Here is a 23,948-nt window from a genome sequence, read left to right as displayed (position 1 = left end):
CTGTCTCGTATGGTTTCGTGTCACCTTTACAACTCTTTGGGTCCAATATGAAATGTACAGCAGCATCTACTTGAGGAGGCCGAAAGAGCAGTTTGTTAGTGATAATCGAAGGACTAGTGTTTGAATATTTCAGAACGGTCGAAACTCGCTCGATCGAAACATGATATAAGGTCTACGCATGTTTCGCCTCCACACCCGCTGCCGGTCCCCCAGTTGAGGTGCTGCATCCCGTACCCCATGGAAATGGGTCCAGGGGCCCTGCGGTTGCTGTGTAGTCTAGACAGGTCGATATGAGTTCGAAGGAGGAATTTTGGTGCAGTGCAGCTGAAAATACTATGCGACTCACGACTCCTGCATATACAACCCGCACTCAGCTGGCCTCGGGAACGACGGGGTTGCCCTGCATTCGGCATGGTTCCCTCGACTGTGCTCCACTGGCTAATCAATATTGACTAGACTAAGGCTGCGCAAAAGGACATAGAACCACGTAGTGGTGTTTTCTGTGGCCGGCGCATACGCTCGGTTCATTGCGGCCTGTCTCTTTTCTGTGGCGATTTGAGCCTAGAGCTGAGCTGCCTACGCGACCTCAAAGCCTGCCATATATCATCTTCACCTTGTTTGGTGGTCTATGTAACAGACGTGAGGTATACTCAGATACTGAATCTCTAGTTGGCGTTTCAGGGAGCAAATGGAGAGTTCTGACAATTGACATAGATTGCTAGGCTACATGTATTCAGAGTCACGGCCATGGAAATTCCTTATTCTAATTGCCTTGACTACTACCTAGTTCTGGTACCCCGTCCGATCTAACATGAAGCCGCTCAAGCCTTGTTATTAACGGGCTGGGACAGGCCGGCGCCGTATGCCGCAAGGTTCTTTTCCGTGACAAACTCCATAATCTTGTTGAACTTGGGGATGGCCTTCTGGTACCAGTCCATGTGTTCAGCTGGCAGTTGGTCTTGGTGTACATCATGTCGAACTCGAAGTGTTCAGCTCCTCCTCCCACACTGCAAGCGTTCATGGCGCTTTTCTAAGCCGTCGCCTTGATCTTCATGTACACGATCGTCGTTGTGGGCACGTTCACAGTGAGTGGATGCTCGGCCGTTCCGCTAATCGTCATGGTTGGCACGGTGTTGATCTTAAGGGTATAGTTCATAGTCTTGGTCTACGCTTCCGTATCTATCTTGAATCCACCGACAGCCTGGGCGAAGTTGGTGAGGACTTTGTCGAGGTCTTTCTTGGCATCCTCCTGAAGACTGAAGTCAGACAAGATCGCTGACAGGAAGCCCGTGTGAAGCTGAGCACGATCAACGTTTTCTTTGTAACCCTGGCTTGCACCTGTCGTGACGATATAAAAACCACTCAGATGTCCGAGCATCTCTTGGAACGTGTTGTCGGCCTGGTCGGCGAAGATCTGCCAGACATCCTTGTCGTCCGAGAGCTTGTACGGTTCTGGGTGTTTTCGTGTCTCCCTGTTCTGGAGGTCGAGTATTGTCCAATAGAGCTGTGCCAGAGACAGCATATTCTGGTTGCATTGCCAACTGTATATGGCGCCAGCGGTGCTGGTCATATCGACCGGCTGGGATTGCGACTGATTACAATATTACACCTAACCTACACATCTCAACAATGAAAACACAGACGGACTCTATGCCTGATGATATTACTATTGAAGACCGTTTTTTCAGCGCTTTGAAAAGGCAGGATTGTCACGAATTGCGGCGCCTCACCTGAGAGTCGATCTCAGCCCTAGAAATACAGGTGGGCGATTAACAGATCCTTGATATTAGCAGCTTTGGCTCTTGGCTTGTTGGGTAGGACGTTAACAGCTCCCAAGATAATTTTAATATATTCTTTCGAATCCCAGTTTTCTTGCTAACCACGTCCCTTGCTATCTACGCTTATGCTGAACTCTGCTGTGCCATCTTTCACCGGTAGCAGTGTTTTGTCTGGAAATTTTTCTATGAGAACGAATTGTGCCAAATGGGCTTTTGACATCTACATTCCGACGGTTCATTAAAATACGATAATTTCTGCATTAACGGCTTATGCAAGTGCCTGGTTATGGAGCAAGGCTACCCTCTCGCCAGACATACGTAAGAAAATCCAAGTTCGCATGGCACATGGTACTTAGAAATCAGACATACATGGCCAAGATTCTTCATCACCAACATGCAGATTGTAAAGTGTCAGCGCTTCACTACGAAGGCAATGCCCTTGTATTTTATTCTACAGCGTGGGGTTTCCGTGGTACTTTTGTTACATAACTGCCACAGCCAACATACATCGAAGTGGGGAGTAAATGTCACATCAGTTGTGATGCTCGCGTGCTCTCTTTTGCTTTTGAGATATATACCCATTCATCCAACAATCCTGCTCTTTCATCTAATACTGTTTGTAAATTTCAAGACTGGTTATACGTTAGAACAGAATACGCAATGTCTGGCGTATCTGAGCCTGGTGTGCCTTTGAATAGATCATATGGTCGTCACTCAAATTCAGCTTACTCTACCAGCAATAACACGACAGAAACAGAATGCCAAGCAGTCACGGACCCCAGAGCTATAAAGCGGTTGCAGAATAGGGTAGCTCAACGAAGCTATCGTAAGAAAGACTCACATATTTGGCATGAATAGGACCAATATGGCTTCCTTGTTAGATCATTGACACTAACATAGAGGTTACGACAGGGCGCCGCGTGAAATTACGTCTTGCAGAGCTTCAAGAAAGGATTGCTAGATATGAAGGTACAGCCCAAGTGATGGAAGGCGAAGTGTTACCCAACACTACCGCCGTCATGTCTATGCCGGACCCGGAATCTATGAATCATATGGAAGCTGGACGTTTGACTTCACAAACATCGTTTGGAATGGCTAAACTCGAACGAACCGCAATCACTCAAGAGACAGCCAGCTTCTCACCGGCTGGAGAGGGAGGAAAGACTCCAAACAGCAATAACTCCATAATCTTGCATAGATCGAGCCTCACAAACTGCCCCATCTCTGGATATCAAATCTCAAGTTCTGGTTCAGACCACTTTGAAGAAAGTCGTAGTCAAAACGAAACAGGCCGCCTGGACCAGAGCGATAACTTGCACTACTTTAACGAGGCTCAAGAGGCTGGCCGTGGTCAGCATCGAGGGCAAATTGTTGACAGTAGCACAAAGAAAAGGAAACGAAATCATGGTACAGACCACTACCAGCATGTTCCAAGTCCGAACTTGTGTTCAAGTCCTTCGCAGGCCCTTTCTGCTTCACTGGCTACTCCCATTGCCGCCACACATCCTTTCCCCACCCAGGAACTTGGTGGAGGGCTGGACTTTAGCTTCTTAATGGCAAATACAGAGGGTTGGAAATCGTGCTCCTGCGACAAAAGCATTGAGAACAGTTCAAAGTCACCGCCAGACGTCTCTATTTTGTCTAAAGTCCAATCAGCCGCCTCCAATCTGCCAAGTTGTGCGTCGTCGTCAAACCATCCCAATACGGACGCTCAAGTCCTGTCGTCGATTGATTTATCGCTGAATAAGAGATTCCAAAGCATCATGGAATGTGTCGGAGCAATGGGATTTGAGAGTTTTGACGAACTAGTAACTTCATACTACGTCGACGAATTTGAAGAGGCGTCGCAACTTTTCCATGAGCAACGCTTCAGCCGGCACAGAAGGCTTCCTGTGGTGTTTGCAGACATCTTGGAGGGTGCAAGACGATGGAAGCCTTCAGAACGCCGAGGACTTGGTGAGGAAGTACTTAAAGGGGCCGAAGCCGTCCTTATCGCTGAAATCAGCCAGGCTTGGAAAGTCCTGCAACCGCTTACGGACACTGGTGCGTTTGAGCAAGACTGTCAGCAAACGTCTCAGAATACTACAACGCACGCGGATCGTTTGCGTCAGCATCTTAGAACAGTGATATCTACTGAAGTGAGTGCCATAGTATTAAGCGAGGCAGAGACCCAGCAAAGGACTTGTGCCGGTATGTTAGTGAAGTGTGTAAAGCTGACGGACCTCTAGATGCCAATTCTCTGGACCTTGCTAATGGCTCTTGTAGCATCTGATGGTCCTGCATGGCAACGAGACTGCTCCGGGACCGCGCTCGCGATTATTGCGTTATTGCATTTGGCCGGTCGCCTGCCCAAAGAGACTTTGCTGGAGCTAATAGGAGCTTGTCTCTGATGAATATGAAAAAGATGATAAGCAGCGACAAAAGTTGTATCAAATATTACGAGACTCTGGGTGTATAGACAGCTTGGCTATTCTCTGGCTTTGGGGAAATTGATGTCTCACTGTTTTCGCTTCTAACGGACTATCCATAGACATTCTCATCAAATCCTTGTCGCGGGCTGTAATGGGATCAATTGGTCATAAACTTAGATGGATGTTTGATCTAGCCTAGAACATCTGACATAATATCATCACACTCCAACATATCAAAGCTATCTTCCAACTATCATGCCAAGGGTTATTTATACTCTCAAGCACCATACAAAACATCTTTGCATGTTTTCAAGAGACGGTGATAAATATGCAACACTTGTCTGCGATCGGTCCTGGAAAAAACTAGAAAATAGGCAAGGAATTCGACGCCTAATGGTGGCGAGACCACGGTACCCGGTTGCCTAAACAGTTCCGCCCTCGAAACGAAGGGAGCATCGCCTGGTATTCTTGCCAGGACTTTTTTACAGAAACCTTCAGGTACTAATACGTTGTTGCGATGGATTGGGATCAAGCAGTTTCCGCACCAGTACTGTGTATTGGATAAGAAAGGTTTGCACATGGCGGCGAAGCGGCTGCCATCTTTGAGGCATTGCAGCAGTTGCAGCGCGCACAGGTCTACACCATATGTGTAAAGAGTCGAAAAGGCGCAGTCCAGGCCAGGAGGGCGTGCGTTGACTTCAATGAGATACACCTCTGGATAACCGTGAGGGGTAGTGCTCGAAGCCACAAGGTCAACGACGCCGTCGGTATCGTGATATCTCATGGATGAGTTCTGAACCCGGGCTTCGACATGGAAAATACCGTTGCGAAACCCTAACTTGAGCAGGCTTCTGTGAAGAGAAGTCTTCAACAGCTCCTGTTTTTGGGCGCTTAATCGCGTGGGAGATAACATGATCGTCTCACCAAAGCTGTCGGCAATAGTCGCATCACTTGCGTCGGCTGTGCAAGGAAAGTCATCAGTGATTTCGATAAACAAAAGCTCGCCATTCCATAGCGCAATGTTGGCATCAACTTCTGGCCCACTAATATATGTTTCGAGAAGAATGCCGTGCTTTGAAAGGCCATCTCTCTCCATTTGCAGCAACGCCTGTCGTAAACCCGATTGATCTTGAACTTTCTTGACTCCCCGAGAGGCACCACCGCGACATGGTTTGACGACCAGAGGGTATCTCAAGCTTTCAAGTTTTCCAGCCCAAGATGCTTCGTCTAATTGGGCTGCGTTGTCTAGTCGCAGAGCCTGAAAGTCGGGGGTATTGAGAATTTTCCGCGTCTCATCCTTATAGTGAGCTGCAACAATCGACTCTACCGGTTCGGTCTCCAGATTCAACAGCTTGGCTGCTTTTGCAGTTGCAATAACATACTCATCTGAAAACGTGATGATGCCGTCAACCTTGCGGCTTCTGACGGCTTCAGCAAGTTTTTGCGGCAGATCAGCATCGCTGGTCATATCGACTGCAATGAAATCGTCTCGGAGGTGGCTGTATTCTGCATCTTCCATGAAGTGGCCGGGCCGGTCGAGGACAATAACTGATATCCCCAGAGCTCGTGCTGCGTCGAAAGGTCCCTCTGAGCCATATGCTCCTGTCGTGTTATCGAACAGTGGGCGACCACCGACCACTGCCACGCTTAAGGCCGGTGCCTGAGTTGGGAGCACCCACTCAAAGGAAAGCCTGTTATGAACTTCTCTTTCAAGGAGATCAAATGCTTCGAGATGTGATATAGGAGAAACAGATTGTTTGTAAATTAAGGCTCCAGGAGAGGAATGTAGAAGAGGAAGCAGATTCTTTTGCTTCCAAGGTTGGATTGCTGAACAAAGCTTGCCGGCTATCCGAAATGGAACTACATTTTCGATGGATTTAATATGTGCCATCCTAAGCTCCAGAACATCGTGTCGGCACAGATAGCCGTCATGAGGAACGAGAATTACCTTGGCTAGAGCCTCGATCTCAGATCTGATTCCGCCCTCATGGGCGTCGAGTGTCTTTGTCAGAAGGCAGCTGTGTACAATGGCCTCAAGTGAAGTGCCAGTACCGTCAATGACATTGTCGTCCTCTTCATTTGCCTCATTTCCCGTGTCGTCTTTGTGCGTAGATGTTACGCTTAGTACAAGGTCAAGAGAGTAGAAATGCGGCGACACGCTTTCACTTGCATCATCCCTCACTACAGAAGGCGATAATCTCCAGCGGCACAAAAGCTTCACGGTAACTGTGCCAGCATTCTAAGAGTGAGTAAATATGGTCTACGTGATGATTTGCAATGGGTAACATTGACTGACGTTTAAATTCAGGGATATTGATCGAAAATGACTCGGACAAGAAGGAGTCGTCCACCGTTGCTGTCGTGAGCCGCAATTGATCCCCCATGTTGGCTTTGGCTGTCATAAAGTGGCTTGTTTTGGCTTGTTACTTTTGCCTTCGACAAGGGTAGTTAACAGTATTATTGAATTGGGAGCATTGCAAATTTAAAGAGCTACGCAGGACCCAGTCTATCCTATCTACTATGATAACTTCAACATGCGCGTTGTCGCGGCTAACATCATCCATTACCTACGATACATCATTGTGGTAATTGCTTCGTGGCAATTGAGGTCAGATAAGGTAATTATTGGATATCCTGATGCGAAAACAAGACAGTTTGGCACTTCGCTATACCTAACGATATGTAATCCCAGTTGCGTCTGACGCCCGCTATGAATCAGTGGCATGTCATTCGCAATGCAGCTCCAGGATCACGTAATGCATAATGTAGTGAACTTTCGTACAGATCATTTCTGTTACTTAATGGCACACGCAACTGAAATGAAGTACACTGGACGCAGCTACCTAAGTACGTAACGTAAACTCTTTGTACCAGCAATGTCGAGTGCCTCCAGCCGAGCAGTGGGGACTGATGCAAGAAGGAACCAGCTTGCTTAGATCCACCAACCTCTGCCTGCCCCTGCTCACGAGCTGAGTCCTGTATGGTTTAGAGTTAAACTTAGCGCTAAGTTAGGCTTCGCGGCCCGGAGGTAGCACCGTATTAGCGGCGTGGCTGAGCATGGTTCTCGTAAGTCTTTAGCGCAATCGTCTGTGATTCGGCGGATATGAATCAGTGGCGCGCGGCAGACTGCAATAACGCTCTGCTCTGTGACTCACTTATTACCCTTTTTTACCATTTGGCCGATAAGGAAGAGGAGCCTTTGTTGTGACCGCTTAACTAGCTGTTTACACCTTCCAATATTGGTAATAAAGCACGTGTTTATTACTGTGCTTCGTACGCAGAGACACGGATAACTAATCATATGTAAAATTAGATGGCAAATCCCACAAGTACCCGTCGGCTCTTCTTGCCAGGGATGGAATGTACAGCACGAAGTGGTTGATCCTTTTCGACAAAGCTTATGTCATGTTCCTAAATGAGATTGCTACCTATGTATTTGTCAAGCCTAATACTGTCTACGCTACTCCTTGACGGATCTGGCAGCCTAGGTTGCCAGCTCTGTTTCCGATCTAACGTCGGTTAGGCTGATCTTCTCAGCCCCATCGGGACTCCCCTCGTCATTCACAGCGAGAGTTTGAACTTCACCAAATGGATTGAGGCGAGCCGACCCTTTTTTGTGGCCATGGCTCATAATGCCATTGTCTGAACTTTCTGCGTTTTGGCTTTCACCAACCACCCAGTCCAGGTTCGAGTTGGAAAATATACGACCAGTGTTGACAGCTTCGATATCGCAAAGAACCATCTCTTCGACCAAGGCTTCGAAGGTGTACGTGGGTGTCCATCCGAGCACACGCTTGGCCTTGGCAGCCGAGCCCAGCAGATTCTGGTTATCAAGTGGCCGATAGAAATCCGGATTTACCTTGACGCGAATCTTACCACTGACTGAATCAACACCTACTTCGTCCAAGCCCGCTCCAGACCACCTGTTTTAGTTTTCCATGTCAGTATGCAGGACGATTTCTTCTCACACTAGTTGTCTATGTAAGAATTTAACGGGAAAATGTAATTCTTACTCGATCTTGACTCCAATGACCCTAAAAGCTGCCTCCACAAAGTCTCTGACGCTGTGGGCCTGACCGGACGCCAAAGCATAATCGCCACCGACTGGTTGCTGGAGCATGAGATATACGCCCTGCATATAGTCTTTGGCATGACCCCAGTCCCGGACTGCATCCAGATTGCCGAGTTGGGAGCTGTCTAATTGCCCACAGGCAATCAGAGCTACTTGTGTTGTGATCTTACGAGTGACAAATGTAGTTCCTTCATGCTCATTTTAGCTCTGCCAACTAAACTGAATTGAACTAAACTTACCACGCCTTGGCGATTCATGATTGAAAAGGAGTCCGTTAGATGCGTGAAACCCATATGCCTCTCGGAAGTTCACGGTAATCCAGTACTGGAACTGTTTTGATACAGCATAACGTGATACTGGGTGAAATGGGGTTTCTTCTGTTTGGGGTGCTGGCATATCTGAACCGAATACTTCTGATGAGCAAGCCTGCAGATATATTAACACCACGAATATCTCACTCATTGTGCTTTGGGGATCAGTGTTTACATTATAGAACTTGGTAGTTCTATCCATACCCAGCATCCTCATTGCTTCCAGCAGTCGGAGAGTTCCCATGGGGTTGGTGTCATTAGTCTGTATGGGAGTGTCAAAAGACACAGCCACATGCGACTGGGCAGCCAAGTGGTAGATCTCATCAGCCTTGATGTTGCCTAAGATCTGAACGAGGCGCCCGACATCCGACATATCACCAAAGTGTATCGTTAGCCCCGGACGCAAGGGCCGATTTAGAGCTTCGCGCCTAGAAGCAGACGATCTTACTAGGCCGTGAACTTCGTATCCTTTTTCCAGAAGGATCTCAGAAAGATAAGAACCATCTTGTCCAGTGATTCCTGTATACAGTCAGCTACATGAATAGTTGTTTGTGGATTCATAAGACAGGCCTGGAAGCCCTCTTTCGCTCACCAGTAATGAAGGCTACTTTGGGCCTGAAGAATCCACTCATCACCGCCATAGTTTTCTAGTCGAAGTGGAAGAAATGCGTGAAAGGGAGTTGGTGGTAACAAAGCCAATACAGATTGATCAACCGTTGACTTGGCGCGGGTAAATATATACCTATCATCCAACTGCGATATAAGATTGTAGCCACTGTAGAAGTTACCAACGACTTTTGATCTCTAAGTCACATAGAACGTGGCATTATATGATTCTTGCGTGCTCCCTCCAGTACAGTGGCGCCTACATACAAATGATCGATTGACAAATGCAGTTACAAGAACAGTATTACTCCATCGTTGGCATTATCTTCATTATGACTCTAAGTAGTAAGACCTTGTACTGTGGGCTTTGTAGGTGTATAAAAGCTGTAGTCAGAACTTTTACAATGGCATCATCAGCTTGGTCAGGTGGCAAACTAGCATAGACTGTTGCATGAGCGAAGGAACCGAAATGAAAAGACATGTTTCTAATCACGCTTTCGTATGTCACTTCTCATCCTCCGCGCTGTGGCCTGTTCGTTGTATTGTTATATCCTTCTCTGGCAAGCGTCAACGCATGGACATATGATTTGTATTTCGGCGTTGAACACACGGAGTTAACGCTATATGCATTATTGTCACAAGGCAAGTTTCAGGCCAACAGGCAAGCACATCTGATGAAAAGTCTCTTGCGGAATGATAAAACAGTCACTGTATTACGTTAAGCTGTATGCATATACGTCTGATATGATGCAATTATACTAGTAAGCGTAGTCAAGCAAGCCGCTTTCGACTCTTGGTTCATGACGTCTAATCCACCTGCAGGATTGGTCGCAGCATGTCAAGAAGGTCAAGTGTACTGAGTTGCCTAAGAGCTTCCTCGTCCAGCGAGTGTTTCTGGAGCAGATCTTGCCTTAGACTCGTCGAATTTAAGTCAGGCCCAACTGACTTCTTGGTGAACTCTAAGTAGTAACCCATCTTCCCCAGGCCAATACTGTCCACGCTCTGGCATGACCACAGAACAGCCTCTTCAGTACTCTCAGCTCGTTCATCTACAAATGTTAGAGATGACGAACCAAATGAAGTAGAAGCCAATCTCACAAATCAGATTTCGATTCAAGAAGGCGAAGATTGGAACTAATAGTTTAGCGCATTGAGGGTACTTACTGCGAGAAACATCTGCGTTAACTTGAGACCACTCTCCAAACCCTTTCCACTTCGCTGGCTGCCCATTTGGCAAAAACTGAGACGGGACGTGCCTGGCTTTGTTGGTTACAAGTATCCGTGGAAGCCTGTATGGTAAATTGTTGAGGGCATCGGCTTCGTTGAGATTATCAGGTCCAATGAGATGCGAAAAGACGATGTCGTATCCGTCCGCTTCGCCAAGCCGCCGGACCGCTTCAGTAAATGGCAGGAAGGGATACCAGGTCTCTGACCATACCCAAACCTTGTTCTTCGGAACGGTAGGTATGGAAGCCCACAGGTCAGCTCTTTGCCTCCGGCTAAGAAAGAATTCTGGGTGGCTAGTTGCCAACTTGTGGCGCAGGTGAAAGTTCTCGCTCGGTAGCACAACGACTGCAGCGGCATTCACAACCGGATGCAATGCGGATAGCAGGACATCTAGGTGTCCACGGTGTGGCGGATTGAAAGATCCACCATAAACCAGAATGAGATTCTCGGCATCCTTCTTCAGACGGCAATCAAGCTGTTGGAGGGGACTGAGGGCGACTTCTGAAGACAGTCGAACTTCTTTGTAAGCGGCTTCTAGATAGGATCGAAGAGACATGTCCAATAGCCTAGGTAGTAATAACAATATGGATCTGCCTTACCCTGCACAGAAAGCAGTGATGGGGGCGACGGGAATATGATGCTCCAACCAGGCATTCGGATTGGAATCAATGGTTGTACTTGGCTGGAGGACTTTAAGTCTTTCTTTATACACTGATTCTAGTTTGTAAGCTCCTCAACAGGGATTTGAATACATGCTGCCAACCTCAATTTTTATTTTGGCGGCCCATAATTTAGTATTCTACTGAGCTAGCACGCACGTTTTGGTAAGCATCATAGAAAATATGAATACACTATTATCATTTTCTAACATCGCATAACGGTCATTAACACTTGATTATACGTAAGCCTCTTGTACCAATGTTAATCACGTCATTCACGCCCTTTTACACCTTGTGCATCACCCACTACAGCCGCTGGTCCAGCTAACAACAGAGCATCATGGAAATGCTTGAATGCCGCCATTGTTTCAAAGCAGCCCCTACCTTAACCCCCCACCTTCTCCACCTCCCCTCTTCTCCCTTTCCTCTCATCACAGAAAATTTCCAACGGGGAGTGGTGAGTGCGACCAGCAGCCTGCAAAAATGATGACCGTCACAGCCGGGATACTGTAGGCTCCGTCAAGATATAGTTTAAGTCGCTTACTGACCATCAGAGCACTGAGTACGAGCATAGCGGTCATTATTGGATGATACGCAAGCCAGGAATCGGAAGCAAGGGTTACCCCAGGACTTAGATCAGTCAAGTAACCTGTCCACTCAGCAACAGCGACGGCTGTGGAGATCAAGAGAGCGACATAGGCCGTGGGGAGGCCTTCATGGAAGAGTGCCTTTCCATGAGCGCTCTTGGGCACTAAATGCGCCGCCACGTTAAACCTTGCGAGGCGTGCAACGCCAGAGCAGACAAAAAAGGCCAGTATTACCTGATCTGCCAAGGTGTTGAAGCCAGCACAATAGACCATGACAGCAGGAGCCACACAGAAGGAGACCTTTATGCAGTATGCCTTGTTAGACTAGAGTTTGTCGGGTGGAGGGAAAACATGAACGAGAAGCTCTTACCAAGTCGCAGAAGCTATCCAGCTGTTTACCCATTTCGGAGCATTCATTCCTGTACCTCGCTACTATCCCGTCGAAGCGATCAAACTCGTATCCAAGGAAAATGAGTAAATGCGCCATGAAAAACGATTGTCTCATGGCACAGAAAACGGCGAGGACTAAATGCAAATGTTTAGTACTCAGACTTGCGAGAAATGATTTTGTGATCACCTGGAACCTTACCTCCGCAAAAGCCTACAAGGCATGGTGGTTAGGCTTGACAAAATCTAATGCTTTCACGATTGATATACTTTGATCTCCTTACCATTAGAAAGAGTAATGTAGTCTGCTAAACGGAGCCGCCTATATTACAAGTCAGTTTGAACTTCTATTGTATATTCACAGAAGGTTGGCCGCGGTTCGGACATTCCATACTTGAGCATGTCATACTTGACTTGTGGATTGGTTGGCATGTTTAATCGACGCTTCCACTGCCTAATCAAAGAGATATTGTATTTTCTCTTCTAGCTATAGTGCCCTCGACGCGAAACAAAATATCGCCCTAATAGGCCGCGCGATGCCAATTCCTCTTCAGTTATTTGCCTACCATCTTATACTCCGTAGGGGCTTCTAAGCGCTACGTAAAGTGTTATCACGTCTAATCACCATCTTCCTAACATTCATGTTCAAAGGTCTCCTCTTCTCGCGTTGGTCATAATATATTCAGAAGTGGTTAACTAGAGCCAAGCTGCACAACAAAGGCTAGGTCAGGGAGAGGCCAAAACCCACATACCGCGGCTCTTTCGTAATAGAATGATGCAGCATGACGAGAAGCCATAAATAGTCATCAATTGTCTCTGCCAAGATATCATCGCCATTCAAAGGCATCCGGGGTAAAGGCGCAGGCATGCAGTGAGGCGCCCAAGTTTCGTATAGCAAGACGGTTTGCCTGTAATAACGTAATAGTTGACTTCGTCTATGTATGCAAGGCAGACGAAAGAAGATGTTCCACGGATTAGACTCGTCGCTTGTCAAATATGGCGTACTGTATATTACGCACGCCCTTAGTCTGTATATTCGTGCTGGTTCCCACCATCACCGCGCCTCAGTGGGCCATATCACATCTTCCCAAATAGGGAAGGATAATTATCAACACTCACCGTAAGCTGTTGGTTGGTTCTGTCAAAATGCAAAAGTGCCTACATCTGCATACAGGTACAAGCTCCTGGCCTCCGAAGGGTTACATTACCGTTGCCTGCTGATTGCTGTTGCCTCTACGAGTTCTTGGACAATCTACCATGATCCCCAGCCGTGCACCACACGTAACACTACCAATATGATGTTCTCCGCATATAGGTGAGGTTAGGGAAAGTCATCTTAGCCCCTCATTTCCGCCATATTTTGTTTTGTCTTCGGTCGCCTGGCGTATCGGTAGGACGAGGGAGACCAATGTTTGCTTGCTCTTCTCAACCCTGGCCCCAACTTCAATACCCGCACAGCTAGTCTCTCAAGCCTAGCTTTTCGACAATAGTAAATGCGATCGGAAACCACATGCGAACTGCCCCATTAACGGCTCATCATGGCCAGGCAACAAGAGAGCTATGCTAGGCATGAAGCCACAGAAGAAGAAGTGAAGGAGTTGCGGCACGTTGTCGATTCAGTGCCGTTTATTGTCTGGGTTGCGCTTGTGGCCAATGCCACAGAGAGATTCACATTCTATGCCGTAACCACACCATGGCGTGCGTATCAAAAGGAACTCGAGAGCACGACTCTGGTTTATTGTGAACTGATTTGTTAAACAGAGAATTATATACAAAACAGCGCAGACAACATTGCTGTCCCTGGCGCCTTAGGCCTTGGCCAGGCCACGGCTACGAACATCTCCAGTGCTTTTCTCTTCTTGTCTTTTCTGGTCCCTACTATTTTCGCTATTCTCTCGGACACATGGCTAGGGCGGTATAAGACGCTGTTTCTCAGTTACCTGCAAGTTCCACTCGTCTCTGGTACCTTATGGAGACTAACATGTACAGCCTGAACTTTTGCGGATGCCTGGTACTCTTTATTACCTCGCTGCCAGTGGTCAAGACTCAATCCACCAAAGTGGTAGGACTAGGCTTCGCAATGATCTTGCTTGCACTTGGCACAGGTGGTGTTAAGGCTACCGCCTCTCCATTTATTGGTAATCCTCCATCTACCCCAGAGATATCTGCGGGTGTCTGGGTCTTCCTTAGTTAAGATGGTATTAACCCACCGTATAGGTGACCAGTATGCTGAGACTGCTCCTCAGCTGATCATCACGAAAAAAGGCGAGCGCGTTGTTACAGATCGGGCACTCACACTACAGTACATCTACAATGTATCCTACTGGTGAGAAGTCCCGGTTTGTAAGATTGACAGTTGTGAAACTAATACCATAGCGAAGGCTTACAAACATAGCGAGTTTATCTTTGGTTGCATCCACCTACTTAGAAAAGCTAGTCGGCTTTTGGGCCGCTTATCTGTTACCACTATGTACAGTTTGGACACTGGTACCTTTGCTTCTGGTATTCCATAAATCTTTCGGTAAGTGACCTCCTCTCAAGGGCTTTTTAAAAGAGAAAAATAATGACAAAGTAAAGTCAAACTTCGGCCACAAGCAAACGTACTACCGCAAGCCTCTCGAGTTATCATGTGCTCGGCACGACATCGGTTTAAATGGGAAGCTGCAACAGCCGTTTATCAATCAGAAAACTACGGGCGGCAGGTCGACTGGGATGATAGGTTTGTCTTTGAGATTAAAAGAGGTCTTCAAGCCTGTAAAGTCATGTTCGTTTTCACCTCAGGATTCGTTCCATCCTTCAGCTGTCATAACCAGTTAGCTAACACACACCAGGGCATGCTTCGTACCATTTCATCTGTGTATGAACCAGATTACAAACAATCTTGTCTCTCAGGCCGGTCAGATGAAACTTGGGGGTATTCCTAACGATACTATTCAGGCCCTTAACTCTATTGCCTGCGTGATCTTAGGTCCGGTCATGCAAAAAATGGTTTATCCTATCGTTCGGAAATTTGGCTTCCCATTTGGACCAATTGCTCGTATCACCTGGGCTTTCATCATGATGAGTACATCAATGGCATTCGCCGCGGGAGTGCAGGAGCTCATATATACCAAGGGACCTTGTTACGGTCACCCTTTGCAATGTGAAAATACACCGAACAATGTCAGCGTTTGGGTACAGACACCGGTTTACTTTCTACTCGCATTTGCTGAGATTCTGGGATTCACAACACTATCCGAGTACAGCTATTCCGAGGCTCCAAAGAACATGCGCAGCCTTGTACAGGCAATGGCCCAATTGAGCTCTGGTGCTGGTTCTGCACTTGGTATGGCCGTGTCGCCCTTATCGAAGGATCCGCAAACACTTTACTTATACGCGGGGCTGGCGGTGACTATGATCATTGCGGCCCCTACATTTTGGTTGACATTCCGGGGGTATGACGAAATGGAGACATATAAGGAAACACAGCACAGCGATGCGGAGAATAGCCCCGTTGAAGGTCTGATGAATCCTGCAATACCTGAGCCTGTGAATACGGGAGAAAAAGAAGAGGGCTGTGTAAAAATATCCAGTTAATCATTAAATATGCTGGAAAGCTGAGATTATGTATCTTCAAGATGGCGCATTCCGCGCGCTTTTTATGCGTCTGTTTTGCCACAGGCGCTGCTATGGCAGAAACACGGGGTTCGAAGATGTGTCATGAAAGTGACCGATTTGGAGCAAACAATTTAAAACTTCAAGCTGAGTTTGGCATACTGAAGTGTATCATTCTCGATTGTATCATTCCATCCAGCTTTGATCCCATTCTGCCATGTCTAAAGGACTACAATACTCTTCTTACTAGAGATTGAAGATTGCAAAGATCCTACTATCGCATATGGTGATTTTCCATGTATGGATAGTTCTCGCTCTTCCCAAGTCATGTTATCATCTCCCAGCTAATGAAGCGCTGTGTAATCTTCTTAGTAAGAGAAAAGATTTACCATCAAGCCAGACAAATTGTAAATATCACGTCAGTTTGTATATGTAATGCGTTTACTGTACTAGCGGTAAATTTCTGTTTCGGTAATATCGCGCCTATATATCGTAGTTGGAAATGATTGAAGTTGAATTATAGCTCTTTTATATAATCATATATGAAACCAGTACTTAACTATCCAGCTTTGCTTTTCGCATATTTAAACCTCAGCGGCTGAAGTGGAAGACGGATTATTAACTACAGTCACCATGATAGCTAGTGAACGATTACCTCCTATAAATGGGTCTTTGGTGTTATCCCGTTTTGATGCCTTAATTGAGGCGGGCTTTGTTCACTATGACGATCACCAAAAGATTATCGAGCACACTGATGGAGACCTCAAGGTTCGTTCCATGGTTATTTACTAGTGATATTCACGTTAATAATAAATTATCTGTTGTGTTAAAGTTTCATTTCATCCTTACTAAAGCGCTGGCCCAAAAACCAACTCTTTTTACACCTCCTGAGCAAGTTTTAGTCCAAGGCCAAAACAAATCACCCCTGAGCCTCATGCAGCAACGACCGGGGAGCGACATCAATACGAACGGCTACGAAATAGATGACGGTAGTAAAAGCCACTTCCGCATCGCGAATAAATTTTGCTTCTCACGCCCGCATCTCATGATGCTCACCTGCGATGGGTACCGCAGGCAGCATGAGCCGTTGGACAGGAGCGACTTGGAAGCGGCATGGACCACATTAGCGGCTTTAAACGACCCAGCTACGGACTATGTTGTGTTCTACAACTGTGGAAGGGACGGCGGATGTAGCCGGCTGCATAAGCACATGCAGCTGATGCCCTTACCGGCTGACGGTTTTGCCACCGCATTTCTCAATTCTCACGTTGCGAAAGAGCCCAGAGTACCCTTCGAGTGGTTCTATTATAGATTCGATGATGGGGCTATAACATCGGCTACAATAGCGAATATTTATGCGCAGCTTCTACGTCAGGCTACTAAGGCGTGGGAGAATTGTACAGGTAACACTGTGGCTGATGGGGAGGCTTGCCCGCATAACGTGGCCTTCACGACCCGGTGGATGGTAGTCATTCCGCGACGGCGCGCGGCGATTAACAAAGAAGCCGGGGTGAATTCGCTGGGCATGTTGGGGATAATTGCTGTAGCCACCGAGAGGGAGATTGAGAATTGGGTACGACTTGGACTGACCAAGTCACTTCGGGAACTTGGTGTCACGAGGGAGAAGAACATCGCGTAACTGAGGTGAATATCCCGTCCCAACAAACCGCTCAATAGATAGCTCAAATTTAACCATTTTCTCAGCTTGTAATGTACCGTTATCCTCCAACAACTACTAGTAGAGTATATAAGGTTTAGTGCTGGTAGGCCTTTTCACTGATTAACCTTGGATAATATAGCGGCATGTTATGGGTGGTGCTAGCAAAAGCGAAGCTTACGTCTCTCGCAACTAAATAACAATGGGTGCTTTACTGCTTACTGCATAGGGCCAATTAGCTTTACCACACTCTTCGGGAGTACCATTATTATTCTCTGCTCGAGCAAAGCCGCATTTTATCTCCTAGATAAGCGCAGCAGTGTTAACTCCGGCTGACCTCGTTTGATCTTTGACCTGGTGATATGTGGATGGCCTAACCTCGTATCGGGGCAGTCGTACACACGAAGGTTTGGCGTATGTCGGCAGAAGATGCATCAGGGCATCGAGTTATCTTCAGCGCTGTCGCGTTACTGCCCAACGCTCGAAGCCGAAATGAGTCGCTTTCTTCTTTTCCTTATCCTGCGTGCTCCACACAACTGGCTCCAACATATTCGTACTCAGACTGGCGCGATCATCCTCAAAATGACGTATGGCTACACTATCAATCCGAAAGGTCTAGATCTCATGGTCGAGCTTGCAGATCGGGCAATGGAACAGTTTTCTCAGGCAGCCATTTCGGGAGTATGGATGGTGGATATAGTGCCTATGTTACGCTACCTGACAGAATGGCTACCAGAGGCTGGATTAAAAAGGCAGCTAAGGAGTGGCATCGGACTCTAATTGACGATCGAGCAACTGATGAAGTTTATGAGGATGCAATTAGCCACAGAGGTGGACAAAAGTGCTTTGTGATCAACGAATACCAAAAGAGTGAAGGCGAGATGTCCGATGATGATGAGTACATCTTGAAATGAAGCGCCAATAGCTTGTATACTGAAGGCACCGATACCGTAAAGCACTCTTCTTGATAGTTTCTATTTAGTTGCCATAAAGTTGACTCCGAGTTTTAGTCCGTACGAACACTGCAGGCCTTCTTTCTCGCCATGAGATCGATTTTGGGGTAGGGGCTAGCAGGACTCCCACTATTGATGACCAAGCCTCCCTACCCTACGTCGAAGCCAACACGAAGGAAGCTCTTGGCTAGCATCCTACCGCGCCCATGGGACTATTTCACGCGGTCACCACGAATGACACGTATGAAGGCTACTTTGTTCCCAAAGGAGCAATAATCCTAGCAAACGTATGGCGAATTTTGATTGAGCAGTTTTTCCAAATTCTGGGAGAAGTGCTCTAGTTTCACAATGCAATATCAGGTTCCTCTTGCATAACCCAGACGTATACACAAACCTAGTCATGTTTAATCCTGACAGGTATGTTGGTCTTGCTTGCGAACCAGGCCATCAGATGTAAATTTCCGAGTTCTGAAGACACAGTTGTCCTAGGAAAGGCTTCGCGGATCTTTTGTGTGGCTTACTATGGCCAAGTCTCTTACAAGAAGGGAGTGGAAAATGGGCAAGAGCTTAATCCAGTCATTGACTTCGATTCTGGGGTTGTAAGCCATTTTGTACCTTCTAAGGCTAGTACACCCCGCAGACCAGAGCACAAAGAATTGATCTTTGCATTCGAAAATGGTCAACAGCAGGTAAATCAATAAAGAAGCATCTAATAGACAAGAATGGTTCGATTAAATAACTCCTGAACTGAACCCTAAAACTTGAATAAGTTACCTTATCAGCGGCCGGCGCATCACTTCAGTCGCAAGGCAATTGACCAAGTGCTATTGAGCCTCAGGAATGGTGGAGTTGATTCATTTACTATATACTTCTCCTGCTATCGCATTTACCCAAGCTTCAAACTTCCACCCATCAATCATGCCAGTATTTTTGGTGTTCGATGCACTATCACTCCAGCAATCCCGAGTTCTCAAGATAGCTTTGGCCATCCACATGGCTTGAGACATGAAGATCCCACCGACAAGCCGGTCATTTCGATAGCTATCCCAGTCTGTAATCATCAGCATAACCATATCTGCCACTGCTTGGCATGTAGACTCTAGTTCAGGAAATTGTGATGGTGAGAGCGAAAATAATAAGCGTAGTTGAACGAGAAGGACGAATATATAAGTCCCTATAAGAACTTTCCAGGATACCGGCTGCTCACGAACTGTTGAATACAGTAGTAATGTACTTGCACCGTCAGCTAGGGTGCTTAGTTTGCCAGAAATAATACCACACTGGTACTGCTCGGCTAATGCCAGCCACCGCTGAAGCTGGTCTTGCTCGGCAAGGAGCCTTGTAATAAGATCCTGGCGCCTATCAGCCGACGCCGACATACGAATCAAATCTCTGACATCCAGAAATAAGTTTGGTAGGTTAATGAGGCTTGTCCATAGTTTAACAACGAGATGAACTTGATCCTGCGGCACAATGGGGTCATTGCGAATGGCGTCGAACATGACATTCAGCCAGCGTTCGTCATCACACAAAAAACACCTTTTCCCCATCAAGAGTGCTTCTGTAATCTATTACAAAAAAAGGACAATAACGTCAGCCCCACACAAGCATTATAAAGGGTTACTTCATTCATACAATGGGGCCAGCATGGGCCATGAAAAGTGAGAGCTCAAACCTGGTCCGAAAGTTGTGAGGACCTCGAAGCTCGATAAGACGAGCTGCACCCGCTGCATGATATATCCATGAGTCGATCAGAGGCCCACCATGCAGTAGCTAGAGCAGATGAATAGATGGCACAAAATGTAGTATCCAGGTTGCGGAATATTGCACATACCTCAAAGAATTCCAAGAGTAAAACCGCGCATAGCGTTTCCGGCAGTGCACGTAGATCTTCATCATCTATTATTCCCTGAAGAGCTTCTATTGCCTTTGTATAGTAGCTCAACGATAGAACATCCCTCTCTGATGATAAAATGCCCCTTGAGCGAATGAGCTGCTCTAACCTAACAACAACACAATCAGTGGCGTAGGTGAGAGCTGGAAAATGCCCATATAGACTGGGGATGAAGAATAGGAGACGTCTCTTTGCATATTCAGGCATACTGGTTAAGGTGTGCCCAAAGCATGCCGTTTCAGGACGGAAGAGAGAAAATGTGGTAACGCCGAGATGGTGCAAAGTGAGTGGATCGGTCAAATGTAACAGTGAATAGTTTGATGAATTCCCTGTCGTGAAACTGGTGAGTATGCGTGGCTTGTAGCCAGCACGCCATCGGAGACTTCCTTCCAGTAAGGCCGTTCGTTTTCTCGCGATTCGTGTCTGAGCTTCGTCTTCGTCGCCCTCATCAGTGTGTCCACCAGTCTCATTTGCAGTTGTAACTAACGCTACGTTTCCGTCTTTTACATCTGTCGGTTCGTTTTGCTGTTGCGAACCCAGTATCCATTCAGGATACTGTATCATGTTCAGCCTCTCATAGCGTCCGTCCCTCTTGCGCTGAATCGCGGCTTGCTTCATAGCTCGACTTCGGATCAGAGTCTTCACTGTAGGGTCTCTCGGAGGTCTGCCTTGATTACAGTCGATGAAGACAATGGCGTCAGCGACGCCACTGGAGCTTCCCATGGTTGTACGGGTGTCCTGCAAGGAACTGTTCTAATGCAACCTGATGCGGTAGAGTAGACAGCTATCCGAAGCTGAACTAGACGCTATGAGAGCAACCGGAGCCCAAGAATGGATATCCTTGGCTGAAATCCAATGCCTGGCAATTTTGGCTACCGTGGTACAAAGTATGTTCGCCACCGCCTATGAACACTTGGGATCAGTCAAGCAGAGGATATGGGAGACTTTTCCGACGGCCCGAGAAGGTGAGGATACCTTAACTTATCATCTTACATTGACTTGTCCCTTTGCGGGTCAGGTAGCCCATGCACTCTGTCTGGAAGACGCCATAAGTGGCCCTTATTATATGTATGAACTTACACCAAAAACCGCTCGACTCCCACCTACTAAACGTAAGCGGATGACCAACGACGGGCTCCCAGCTAGTGTGCTTCGCTGACAAGGGGTCGTAGCCCCTAAAGTAGAAAAGCGCGGTATAGAATGGTGGGCAAGTTGCTTCGAAAAGCGCTACTGTACAAATGCATTGCGCGTTAGAGATGAATTTGATGATGCGTTATCCAATCACAACCCACCATGTATTCGCAGTCTGAAGCTACCTGGAAAACTCTCCGACTAGCTGAAGCCTCGAAACAGACCTATCATCGGCATTTGTCAGTTCTGCGGCGCCAGTTTCTACGCTGTGTGGGCCCGTAGCTACTCGCGTATGTGTATGAGCTTAGGTTGATCAACTTAGGTGGAGGGGCCTGGTCGCACACTTTAGCACCTCAAGACAGCAGCGCCAAAAGCTCACATTGTAAGCACATACAAATCTCACAGCCATTGCCTAGTTCTTGCTCTGAGATTTACTCAGAATCTTCGTATTAGTAAGATTGGAAATGACGGAAATGACGGATTGACTTTTGGTCGGTTAAGTCCAGTTATGGGTACAATATAGGACGTGGCTTGCAAGATTCTAAATACACAGCAAGGCTTATTTTAGTATGACCTAGGACTATTATTATCAATATTCTTGGAACCTTGACTCGAATAGACGAGGCTGTGGTCTTACAAAGAATAATTCAGGATTCGTCACTGATATTCGTTGCAATAAGGATCGGTACACTTTGCTCTGAGCCAAAATCGCCACCGCTGCATGGGTTCGCATCATTTCATTGTCTGACTGCGTTTGAGTGGATGGTTTTGTACCTTGTTTCGCTGTTCCGTCTTGGTAATCACTTTTTGCGGACTAGGAGGCGTGTACGATAGCAGGGCCGTCCCCAGATAGCAACGAAACCCTCGCGCACAGCGCCTCTAACGCCTGCAGATGGATATTTTAGTATCAGCTGTGAGACACGAGCAACCTAGCAATTCTCATGGGGCTCTCCAAAATTTCCACCGAAGTAATTAAGACGTCCATCTCATTGATTGAGTTACACACCATAGAAACTTGGTGGTGGGGCTTACGGGATGTAGTAACGCTTTCTAGGATTGGATGCCATACTAGTTAATAGTGATTACCCGTGAGACCTATACTTGGATCTAGGCCTACGGTAAGTTATAAATTCAGCTCAACTGGCTTATCCCCCAGACTTTATGATCAAACTCAGCTCAGCAATTTTGAAGAGAGTAGAAACTGGCAGACAATCCGCACTTGTACCCAGATCTCAACCGACTAGATTCCACGAGCAAAATGGCTACTCAAGAGTATATCCGATGGAATTCGCAAGGTGTTGAGAAAATTCCTGAAGACGAAGCTGATGACATTCAAGCTGTCGTTGAGATATTCAACGGGTTGCATCAGGCCATGTTTCAAATGAACGGCCACGTCATGTCCGGAACTCACGGACGAAGCCATGGTGTTGTCAAGGGCACGTTTATCGTCCCGGGCAATCTACCTAGCCACCTGAAACAGACGGAACTATTTGCGCAGGCTGGTGAGTATCCGGCTGTTTGCCGCTACAGCTCTGCCCTGCCAGACCCGAATGTGGATGTACGAAGCAGTCATCTAATTCCCGTGAGGTTCTGTGAATAACGTTTTGTAGGACCGCATTCCCCAGCCTCGAGGTTTTGCGATAAAGCTGTTCGGCGTTGAAGGTGAAATGTTTCAGGAGGGGCGCGATTCTCCTACTCAGGACATTGAGTTTAACAGCACACCCATTCTGGATTTGGCCAACGCAAAGACAGCCAAGGAAATTATTGCGCTTAGACTCAAGCACGGCGCAGATCTAGTTGGCCTCTACAAAGACTTTGATGCCCGGCCCGATGCCGAATTGCACAAGAGCCAGGATCAGATACGCAGCACTCACCTAGAATCCACTCGCCAATACTCCCAGACGGCCTACCGCTTCGGTGACTATATAATGAAGTACTCCCTTGTTCCATCATCCGAGATGCAGCGTGAGCTCTACAAACAGACGATCCAATCTAGTGACACGCAGGACGTGCTGCGCCACTGGCTACGCGACTTTCACTTGCACCATGAGGCAGAGTACGAATTTCAAGTGCAATTGTGCGAGAACCTAGAAGACCAGCCGATAGAAGATGCTAGTAAGGAGTGGGATGCGGAGAAGTATCCGTGGGAGACGGTTGCCAAATTGGTAATTCCGAAGCAAGACAGCTACAACCCTATTAGGAAGAAATTTTGGGAGGACCACATAGTGATTAACCCATGGCACGGCCTCGTAAGCCTGCAGCCGCTAGGGGGATCAAACAGACTGAGACGAGTCGGTACGTAACTACTATTGCCGATATACGCCTGGATATGCTAACGGATGTTGCAGTGTATCCTGCCAGTAGGGCAATGAGAAAGAAGCTCAATGAACTAGAGCCAGTCCACTTAAAAACTATTGAGGACTTTCCAGATGCTTGAAACGTCTGATGCACCGGATTCATTCCTTTTGACTCGATCTTGTACAAACTATGCAGTTGACTCAAGTTGGTTAGAACATTTGGATAGTATCATATATGTATAATTGAGAGTCATAGTGGACAAATATATACGAATACCCTTGCCTGAAGTAAAGTAAATTTGCTGATGAAACGAGACAGGTTCAATGAGGATACTTGACTAGGTGCGGTATCTTGCTTTTACTTGTGTGAAATATCTTGTAAGG

General features: G+C 47.0%; 9 protein-coding genes across 9 annotated transcripts; 4 read left to right on the top strand and 5 right to left on the bottom strand.

Moving 5' to 3' along the window:
• Positions 1–821: 821 nt before the first annotated feature.
• Positions 822–1,862, bottom strand: V8C40DRAFT_280337 (uncharacterized protein; the record flags this gene model as incomplete). Its single annotated transcript, XM_083221387.1, has 2 exons — positions 1,199–1,862; positions 822–923 (listed from the first exon to the last, which is right to left on the bottom strand). Exons 1-2 carry the CDS (start codon positions 1,568–1,570, stop codon positions 822–824), a joined length of 474 nt encoding a protein of 157 aa, XP_083072374.1. The 5' UTR covers positions 1,571–1,862.
• A 576-nt stretch (positions 1,863–2,438) lies between these two features.
• On the top strand, positions 2,439–4,168 carry V8C40DRAFT_280336 (bZIP transcription factor; the record flags this gene model as incomplete). The annotated part of the gene is made up of 3 exons (XM_083221386.1): positions 2,439–2,604; positions 2,691–3,839; positions 4,044–4,168. The coding sequence occupies 3 exons, from the start codon at positions 2,439–2,441 to the stop codon at positions 4,166–4,168; spliced, it is 1,440 nt and encodes a 479-aa protein (XP_083072373.1).
• Positions 4,169–4,280: 112 nt separating this feature from the next.
• Positions 4,281–6,630, bottom strand: V8C40DRAFT_248598 (glutathione synthetase ATP-binding domain-like protein). Its single transcript, XM_083216581.1, has 2 exons — positions 6,486–6,630; positions 4,281–6,415 (listed from the first exon to the last, which is right to left on the bottom strand). The coding sequence occupies exons 1-2, from the start codon at positions 6,589–6,591 to the stop codon at positions 4,467–4,469; spliced, it is 2,055 nt and encodes a 684-aa protein (XP_083072372.1). The 5' UTR covers positions 6,592–6,630; the 3' UTR covers positions 4,281–4,466.
• Positions 6,631–7,593: 963 nt separating this feature from the next.
• Positions 7,594–9,365, bottom strand: V8C40DRAFT_248594 (GDP-mannose 4,6-dehydratase). The gene is made up of 5 exons (XM_083216580.1): positions 9,165–9,365; positions 8,748–9,091; positions 8,501–8,687; positions 8,203–8,449; positions 7,594–8,112 (listed from the first exon to the last, which is right to left on the bottom strand). Exons 1-5 carry the CDS (start codon positions 9,211–9,213, stop codon positions 7,674–7,676), a joined length of 1,266 nt encoding a protein of 421 aa, XP_083072371.1. The 5' UTR covers positions 9,214–9,365; the 3' UTR covers positions 7,594–7,673.
• A 620-nt stretch (positions 9,366–9,985) lies between these two features.
• On the bottom strand, positions 9,986–12,470 carry V8C40DRAFT_275643 (CDP-alcohol phosphatidyltransferase family protein; the record flags this gene model as incomplete). The annotated part of the gene is made up of 6 exons (XM_083220752.1): positions 9,986–10,227; positions 10,343–10,971; positions 11,533–11,951; positions 12,022–12,176; positions 12,323–12,360; positions 12,433–12,470. 6 exons carry the CDS (start codon positions 12,468–12,470, stop codon positions 9,986–9,988), a joined length of 1,521 nt encoding a protein of 506 aa, XP_083072370.1.
• Positions 12,471–13,191: 721 nt separating this feature from the next.
• V8C40DRAFT_248583 (PTR2 domain-containing protein) lies at positions 13,192–16,113 on the top strand. The gene is made up of 7 exons (XM_083216579.1): positions 13,192–13,736; positions 13,800–13,980; positions 14,028–14,176; positions 14,256–14,364; positions 14,420–14,559; positions 14,616–14,802; positions 14,870–16,113. The coding sequence occupies exons 1-7, from the start codon at positions 13,577–13,579 to the stop codon at positions 15,612–15,614; spliced, it is 1,671 nt and encodes a 556-aa protein (XP_083072369.1). The 5' UTR covers positions 13,192–13,576; the 3' UTR covers positions 15,615–16,113.
• Positions 16,114–16,138: 25 nt separating this feature from the next.
• V8C40DRAFT_248582 (uncharacterized protein) lies at positions 16,139–17,395 on the top strand. Its single transcript, XM_083216578.1, has 3 exons — positions 16,139–16,400; positions 16,465–17,276; positions 17,337–17,395. Exons 1-2 carry the CDS (start codon positions 16,266–16,268, stop codon positions 17,269–17,271), a joined length of 942 nt encoding a protein of 313 aa, XP_083072368.1. The 5' UTR covers positions 16,139–16,265; the 3' UTR covers positions 17,272–17,276; positions 17,337–17,395.
• A 1,680-nt stretch (positions 17,396–19,075) lies between these two features.
• Positions 19,076–21,154, bottom strand: V8C40DRAFT_248579 (uncharacterized protein). Its single transcript, XM_083216577.1, has 3 exons — positions 20,077–21,154; positions 19,878–20,015; positions 19,076–19,810 (listed from the first exon to the last, which is right to left on the bottom strand). The coding sequence occupies exons 1-3, from the start codon at positions 20,857–20,859 to the stop codon at positions 19,097–19,099; spliced, it is 1,635 nt and encodes a 544-aa protein (XP_083072367.1). The 5' UTR covers positions 20,860–21,154; the 3' UTR covers positions 19,076–19,096.
• A 1,371-nt stretch (positions 21,155–22,525) lies between these two features.
• On the top strand, positions 22,526–23,704 carry V8C40DRAFT_275640 (catalase family protein; the record flags this gene model as incomplete). Its single annotated transcript, XM_083220751.1, has 3 exons — positions 22,526–22,825; positions 22,878–23,562; positions 23,616–23,704. 3 exons carry the CDS (start codon positions 22,526–22,528, stop codon positions 23,702–23,704), a joined length of 1,074 nt encoding a protein of 357 aa, XP_083072366.1.
• Between the last annotated feature and the right edge of the window lie 244 nt (positions 23,705–23,948).

The sequence above is a fragment of the Trichoderma camerunense genome (assembly GCF_050948025.1).
Source record: "Trichoderma camerunense strain CBS 138272 chromosome Unknown V8C40scaffold_11, whole genome shotgun sequence".
In the NCBI taxonomy this organism is placed as follows: domain Eukaryota; kingdom Fungi; phylum Ascomycota; class Sordariomycetes; order Hypocreales; family Hypocreaceae; genus Trichoderma; species Trichoderma camerunense.
The sequence above is the reverse complement of the archived record's forward strand: the minus strand, read 5'-3'. Positions and strand labels throughout refer to the sequence as shown.